The 8581-nt window shown below is 36.1% G+C and overlaps 1 protein-coding gene across 2 annotated transcripts in view; it reads left to right on the top strand.

Annotated features, from left to right (window-relative positions):
• LOC134856178 (xylosyltransferase 2-like) overlaps positions 1-5975 on the top strand; it is a 90617-nt gene extending 84642 nt beyond the window's left edge. For both annotated transcript variants that reach the window (XM_063872544.1, XM_063872545.1), the window contains exon 14: positions 5584-5975. In XM_063872544.1, the coding sequence (XP_063728614.1) occupies positions 5584-5826 (243 nt within the window). In that variant the 3' untranslated portion in view covers positions 5827-5975. The remainder of the gene's footprint in view (positions 1-5583) is intronic.
• The last annotated feature ends 2606 nt before the right edge of the window (positions 5976-8581 follow it).

Consider the following 8581-nt stretch of genomic DNA (forward strand, 5'->3'; position numbering starts at 1 on the left):
ATTGGCGTGCGTCACTTAAGAAGTTTTGTAGACTCAAAGTATTACTCATTCAGTTTTTCCCAGTAGCGTTATCGGTCATATTGTTGCTTGTGTTTGCGAAAGGCAACTTCCCCTCGGTGTTATAAATTGTTTCCAAGTGAAGTCATTTCAAGAACCGGAATTACAAATTAAGAAATCTTATACAAAAAAGTCTCATAAGACTAGGTTAAGACGGTGTTCATGCATCTCAGAGCGAGAATAGAAAACGGTTATTTGTATTGGTGATTTTTCCTAACTGAACTGGAATTGATCTTTCTTATTCAGTTCAAACTGAAAGATCACTTCCCGTTTTTTGTTAAAATTAGCTGGTGAAACACGACCTTTAGTCATTGGTTCGAGCAACTTTGTGCGGGTGATTTACCATATATATTTGATCTGAATTGCTACTGAATTTATCACTCAAATCTCATTAATTCACTCCTTATTAATCAACCAATTGTCGCTGCAATAACCTTGATAGGTTATGGGCCCAGATGCCCAATCACGAGTGAGAAGTCAGGAGTCAAGATTGACTGTTTGTTCAAACGAATAAGTAAAAAAGCTGAGATTTGCAGTGGAGTTGTGACAGTGAAAAATTACAACTCGAAGTATACAACTGATCAGTTAGAGAACTGCGAGAAAAGAAGCAGGCCAAAACAACTTTGAACAAAAAGAAGCAGGCCAAAGACGATTGATCAGACAGAGAAGTGCAAAGATAGAAGAAGGATAACACAACTAGTAAAGACAGGCAACTTTGACGACAGAAGCAGGGCACAACAACTTCTAGAGATAGACAACTCTGACGATAGAAGCAGGGAAACACAACAGAGAAGAAGAGAAGACGGTCAAAAGCTACACGAAGGGGCATTGAGTGAGCACCGCAGTGGAAGAAGCACTACACTGTTGTTAGAGAAAGAAAACTGAACCAAACTGATAAATTACATGTTTTATTTGTAAAAGTTGCTGATTTATACTCAATTTTTGCGGAAGGATAAATTCGTTCGTACGCGGTTGCTCGAATCCGACAAAAAATCAATCCAAAGAATACATTGCAATTAAAAGAAAAAGAAACTGATACCCTAGAATAAAAAGACGAATTTCTATTTTGCTAATATATATATTACCTAGTATGAAATCTGAGGAGGGACCTTAGCTTTGCTAAGTCGCTGATGTGTTATTCGGTACGCACTCCGTTAGGTTCCAAATCAGATTTAGGTAATCAAATATACTTGCATAGTTATATAAGCGGGCGATATTGATGTTTATAGAATATGATTTTGATGTAAGAGAAAACGGGGTCATTGATCTTTACCTAGGGCAATACTTAACTTTTTGAGTTTTGGATTGGAGCTTAACTTTTGTGTGAGAATTAAGTCGAAAGGAAGAACTTGGATTAGGAAAGAAATGTCGAAAACTGATAGGATAGTTTTTTCGGGAAAAGAAGAAGATTTTTCCTACTTTGAAGAGCAATTCGAGGCAAGAATTTTTCACTTGAAGTTAAACAAGATTTTAGATGAGACAGTTGATTATAGAAATTTTATGCCAAGTTTAAGACCGAATGCAAGCAGTGATCAAAAACAAGCTGCGATAGATAAAGGAAAAGAAATTTTTGAAGAAAAACAGTTGCATATCTGGTACGAACTTGTACAGGCTCTAGATAAGAAATCAGTTTTGTTTTTAAGACCTTATAAAGGCAATGGTAGCAAAGCTTGGGATGTTTTACGGAAAAGGTTTGAGAGTTTTGAAAGACCCAGGCTGCAAAAACTAATCTCCCAACTTACAACTTTGAAAAAGAATAGCAATGAAACAGTGGTAGATTATTTGACTAGAGCAGAGGAGATTCAGTATAACTTAGAACAAGTGAATGAAGGAGTGAGTGAAAAAATGTTAATTTCAATTATTTTGAAAGGACTTCCAAACCAATTTGAAACTTTTTCTACTATAGCTAAGTTTAGTAGAGATGAGAAAAGTTTAGATGAGTTGAAAAGAGATTTAGTGAATTTTGATAGCGAGAGACAAGTAACCGAAAAAGAGCATGCTTTTAATAGCGAGAACTTAGTTTGTTTCAAGTGTCATAAAAGAGGACATGTGTCGAAACAGTGCAGAGAAAACTTAAGCAGCAGACGAGATAGTGAAGATAGAGCTCGAAAAATTCAGTGCTATGAGTGCAAGGAGTTTGGACATATTGCAAAATATTGTCAAGCAAAGAAAAGGTTCGTTAGTAAGACTAAACGAGAACAGCAGAACCTAGTAGCTGAAACAGAGGCTCATTTTAGTTTCTTGAGTGGAGTGTCTCCGGGCGAGGACTTAGTTGTAGATTCTGGAGCTACCAGTAAAATGATTAAGGAACGAGACATGTTTGTTAGTTTAGATGAGGACTTCAAAGGATCGGTTAGCAATGCAAATTTCTCTGAATCAAAAATTTTAGGGAAAGGTGAAGTTAGATTCAGAGTGAAAGATGAGAAAGGCGAGTTTAAGATGATTGAGCTGAAGGATACTTTGTACGTTCCTGAAAACTCAAGAAATTTGCTGAGTGTATCAAAAATGAAGAAAGCAGGAGCAGAAGTTGTTTTTGGTGCGAGCTCGTTCATTCGCCAGGGAAATGGTTCAGTTTACCCATTAAGAGAGGAAAGTGGTCTCTTTTTATGGGACACTTTTGTAGGAAAAGATGAGTGTTATGTAGTTAGCACCTTGAAACAGTGGCATTGCAGGATGGGTCATAATAACTACAAAGATTTAAGTCATTTGGAGCAACATGTTGAAGGCATGAAGATAAGTGATTTTGAAATTGAGAATTGTGAAACTTGTGAGTTAAACAAAGCAAAAAAGAAGCCAGTCCCGAAAGAATCTTATATCAGGGCAACCAGGGCACTAGATTTTGTTCACACAGATATTTTAGGTCCTATCGACCCGATAGCAGAGGATGGACATAGATATGCTATAGGTTTTGTGGACAGTTTTTCTAGATATCTGAAAATTTATTTCATGAAGACGAGAGATGAGTCAACAGAAAAGTTGGAAAAGTTCATAGCAGACATAGGAGTCCCTCAGACTTTAGTTTCAGATGGCGCAGGAGAATACATTGGTCAGGATTTTAAGCGAGTTTGTAGGAAACAAAGAATAAAACTGGAAACATCGGCTCCTTATACCCCTCAAGAGAACGGAAAGATAGAAAGGGTGTGGGGAACAATTACTCCAATGGCTCGCCGCATAATTTTTGATGCGAATTTATCGAAAACTTTTTGGCCTTATGCTCTTAATATGGCTACTAATCTCAAAAATATGTGCTTTCATTCTGCTATAGGCAAAACACCCTACGAGTCTATGTATGGAGAAAAACCGAACCTTAATTTTGTTAAAACTTTTGGGTGTGTAGCATATAGTTTTGTGGAAAAACAGTTTCGCAAAAAAACTAGACAAAAACTCTAAAAAGGGAATTTTTCTGGGGCATCGGAAAATAGTAAAGCTTATCTGATAGGAGTTGAGAGTGAAGGAAAACTCAAAGTGCAAAAGTCTAGAAACGTTAGTTTTGATGAATCTAAGTTCTAATTTGAGAAAAAGATAGAAAAAAACGAAGGAGAAAGAGTAGGTGATGTAGTATTTTTTGGAGAAGTTCTCGAAAATATACCGAAAACTGCTCAGGAAGCTTTAGCAGACCCTGACTGACAGGAAGCAATGAAGAAAGAGTTTGATTCATTAGAGAAAAACAAAGTTTGGGAACTAGTTAGAAACAGAGGAGAGAAGCCTATTGGCAGCAGATGGCATTTTGCTTTGAAGTACGGACCTTATGGTGAAATTTCCAGGTTTAAGGCTAGGTTTGTTGCTAAAGGTTTTAGCCAAGTTGAGGGAAGGGATTTTCACGAAACGTATTCGCCTACAGCCAAGATGTCGACCATAAGAATAGTACTGAGCTTAGCAGTTCAAAATAGGTATCAGTTGAGACAGTTTGACATTAAAACTGCATACTTGAATGCCAAACTAGATGAAGAAATTTTTATGAAGCAACCTGAAGGGTTCGAGAAGTTTGATGAGGAAGGAAAACCTTTAGTTTGTCTTCTGAAGAAAAGTCTTTATGGACTGAAGCAGTCCGGTAGAAACTGGCATAGGACTTTAAAAAACTATCTTGAGGAATTAGGTTTTGAAAATTCAGTTTTTGATGAGTGCTTGTTTGTTAGGAGGATTGAGGGAGAGATAGAAGGTTTAATTTGCTTGTGGGTAGATGATATAGTGGTTTGTGGAGCAGAGAAAAATTTCTGTAGTTGGTTTGAAAACAGTATCTCTGAAAAATTTGAGACAAGCGAGATAAGTGATCTTAAATGGTTCTTAGGAATGAAAATTGATTACTCAGGAAACGAAATTAGGATAAGCCAGGAGAAATATGTTGAAAAATTGATATCAAGATTTAGGATGACTGAAGCAAAGCCGAAAACGACCCCTATTGGTGAAAACGAAAAATTGACAAAAGAAGATTGTCCTTTAGAAGGTAGCATAGAACAAGAAAACATGAAAAAATGTGACTATCGAGGACTTGTTGGTTGTCTAAATTACCTAGCGTTATCAAGTAGACCCGACATTAGCTTTGCAGCAAATCTTCTAAGTTCTTTTGTGGAAAACCCAGGTGAAAAGCATTGGAAAGCCGGAAAAAATTGTCTTAGATATCTCCTAGGAACAAAAAGTTTACCTTTAGTATATAGGAGGGATAAGGCCTTGCATCTTGTTAGCTATTCGGATGCGGACTGGGCAGGAAGTATAGACAACAGGAAAAGTACCTCAGGATATTGTTTTAAACTCAGTGACAACTCAGGTGTAATAAGTTGGTCTAGCAGACTTCAGCGTTGTGTATCAACTTCAGCAGCCGAAGCAGAACACAATGCTGTGGTCGAAACAGTGAAGGAAGGAATTCATTTACAGGGCATACTTAGCGACTTAGACATAATTTGTAATAGGCCTCTGGAAGTTTTCGTTGATAACCAAGCTTGTATTGCCCTTAGTAAACACTCAATGAACCACGGAAAGACGAAGCATTTTGCCATAAAACTACACTTCCTTCGAGAGTTAGTTGAACAGGAGAAGGTGACATTAACCTTTTTACCAACAGCAAACATGCCTGCAGACGCATTGACGAAAAACTTGGGAAAGTGCAAAACTGCATTTTTCCGAGACATTCTTCTAGGAACCACCTAATTTGAAAGGCGGGGTATTGGTGATTTTTCCTAACTGAACTGGAATTGATCTTTCTTATTCAGTTCAAACTGAAAGATCACTTCCCGATTTTTGTTAAAATTAGCTGGTGAAACATGACCTTTAGTCATTGGTTCGAGCAACTTTGTGCGGGTGATTTACCATATATATTTGATCTGAATTGCTACTGAATTTATCACTCAAATCTCATTAACTCACTCCTTATTAATCAACCGTTTGTCGCTGCAATAACCTTGATAATTTGGATGCCTTTGTAGATAATGGAAAGAAAAATTTGCTCCCAAAAGATGAAAGGGGAAAGTGTTACCGCTTGATAGAAATTGAAATTGTCACGATAAGTTTTATTTTGATGTTTGTTGACAGGTGTTTGACCCTTCAGACAGACTGGTGTTGAAGCAGCACTTCATGGTGTTCGGAGATAGAGCAAAGAGGAGTTCACTGGAGACATACTTCTCTCTAGAGGACTCATGCATCATATCAGCCCCTACTCCTACTACAGACACCACACACGTCCAGTCGGATGAGTCATGTGCAAATAAACACTGGAGTCTCTTCTATCCAGACCCGAAAAGTGCATTTGTGCCAGACAGACACGTCATGTTATGAACAAATTAAGAAACGTGACCACTATCGGAAAAATGTTCGCTTTGTACTCCGGAAAGCGTTTGATCCAATAAACTAAAACTCAAAGCTAAAACAAAGCTTACGCTGCAAATGTAGAATACAAGGTTTTTCAATTAAACTAGTGGCTTGAATCAGTTTTTTTCCAAGTTGCAAAATTGACATTAGAATGTGGAAGGATAAATAAATTCAAACTGTTCATATCTTTGCAATCTTCGAAAAAAATGGCGTGATTAAAAAAAAGACGAGGTACCGTATTTAAATAAGAATACAAAAACTATAGCCGTTCTCGTGAGTCTGATTGGATAGAATTTTGCTCTGCGTTATCCAAATTCGAATATTTAAACCGAAGGCCCATAAATTGTTATCATAAAATAAAATCCCCAAAAAACCACCAAGTTTTTGTTGTTTTAAATAAAGAACAATGTTTTTATTGCGCAATTTGAGACACTCTTACACCTAAAAAAAATAAGTAAAATAACCATAAAATACTTCAAATACCTTAAAATTAAGTTGATTTTGCAGTATCTTAAGTCACCTTAACTTGCCTTTAATTGCTCTATAAAATTTCTCCTAATAATAATTTAAGAATGAAGGTGTATCAACTTTGAAAAAAAAACCTTAAATATTTATTGTATATGTAAAATTGCCCTAGAAGTGTACCTTAAAAATAAGGTAACCTGAAAAGTTTTGAAAACAAAAATTCAGATAAAATACGTTAACAGTAAAGATTAAAACACCTTGAATTTTTTTATTTCTCAGATTTTCGACACTTTCTTTTTCTTGTGTTTAGGGACAACTTTCAGGTAAATTCACATCTTCGTTATACGATTTAAGTTAAGTCACCTACTTTATAAGATGGATGTTTAAGGTTAATTTACCTATAAAACACTTTTTAAAGGTTTCAACCCTAAAACGGGCAATTCCATAAAAATAATTTCGAATTAACTCAAAAAAAGCTCGTTGAACTGTACAATTTTTTGAAGTTTGACTAAGTAAGCTTGGCGATGATTAAAATTAAACGAATAATCTCAATGACAAAGAAGCAAAGTACAAATTGTAGTCTACTAACTTGGGTTAACGTAAGATTAGGACGGCAAAGCGCAATCGCGGTATATTCTTTCTGCGAAAATTGTTTTCAATTTTTGAGAGGTATTACGAAAATAAAAAAAATAACCTTAAAAAACTCTAAAACACCTCCAAAGTTGAGATACTTTTGCTCTACTTTAGATACATCTTAATTCCCCTATTAAATACCCTAAAAATGTTCCTATCAAAACCTTAAAAGATATATCAACCTTAAATGCCTTAAATGATTATTTTATATGCAAAACTGCCAACAAATTCACTTTAAAAAAGTAGCTAACTTAACTATAATTATCTTAACTGTAAAGGGCAGTTGAAAGGTTTCCGTGATTTTTAAGAAATGATGCATTTTTCATAGTCTCGATACTGACTAGATCAGATAGTGACAACTGTAAATAAAAATAAAAAAAATGAATAATTAAAGCTAAAGGCAAGGAAATGATCAGCAATTTTTGAGTCATTGTTTTTCGTTGTTTTTTACAACAATCAACTAAACTTACAGCTCAAAAGTAAGAAACAATTGAAGCTAATACAGAGAAAAAAACATGCTTTCATTTTTTTTGTTTTGAGTTATTTTCACTTTTCAGGATTTTCTGGTTTTTCTTGGTTTATGACTAAGAAAAAACAGCTAATACAAACTAACTGAATTAAAACCTGACGCTAACAAACGCATAAAGATAATAAAAATATATATAATAAAACGCATAAAGAAGCAATTTTTCGAGTTTTGGTCCCTTCTTTTCCCATAACAATCCTTTTGCCAGAACACACGTTCGGTTTCAAGCCTGTATTTTGGAACAGTTTCTTCTTCTAATCTCCTAACAATTTTCATGAAGTCGACAATTTACCATTTTCCATTGTTTCCATTTCTATCTTGACTCAATGTCCCACATGCTTTGTGCACAGCGCTTGCTGCATATTTTCAAAGGAAGTCAAGTCAGCTAGCTATTCCAAAATCTACTTAAAGTGTACCCAAGGTCACTGTATCCAGGTCTAATGTGATTTTTTTCCCTCGGCCACATTTTTTAACTTCTCTGCTGAAAACTTCCCGTGAAAGCCTTAAAAATAACCTGAAAAGTAGAATACATGGCTGGCCATTGATTCGTCAAGCAGCCAGCCATGACGAATCAATGTCAGGGGTAAAGTCGAGCGGAGTCCCTTTGATTTACGAAGCTGTTCCCGGCCACAGCTTCGTAAATCAAAGGGACTCCGCTCGACTTTACCCCTGACATTGATTCGTCATGGCTGGCTGCTTGACGTCGTCTACTGCGCCTGAGAATTGGATATAGTGCAAAGTGAAAAATCACTACGGACCGCGGAAGAGTCAATGCGGACCAATTTTCTTTGTAATGTTGCTCACGTTTTCCTCATGATCCTCGTCAAGATCTCTTGGTTTGATTAAGAGGTACTATCTTGACATTATGTGGAGATAGTACAATCCGTCGATATAGTGAACTGAGTGACCAACATGGTAACCAGCTTGTCGCTCCTGAAACCAATCACGAACTTAGAGGCAATATTGAGGTTCCTTTCTAAAATTCATTCATGTGGGTTGTTTCGCCAACTCATAAGTTCCAGATTGTCTAAGTACTTTTGAATCGACTTAGCATCACGCCGCTGTTTTTCTTCAAAATTCACCATCGCCTGATGATCC

Source organism: Symsagittifera roscoffensis, unplaced genomic scaffold, assembly GCF_963678635.1.
Source record: "Symsagittifera roscoffensis unplaced genomic scaffold, txSymRosc1.1 SCAFFOLD_25, whole genome shotgun sequence".
Classification (NCBI taxonomy): Eukaryota; Metazoa; Xenacoelomorpha; order Acoela; family Convolutidae; genus Symsagittifera; species Symsagittifera roscoffensis.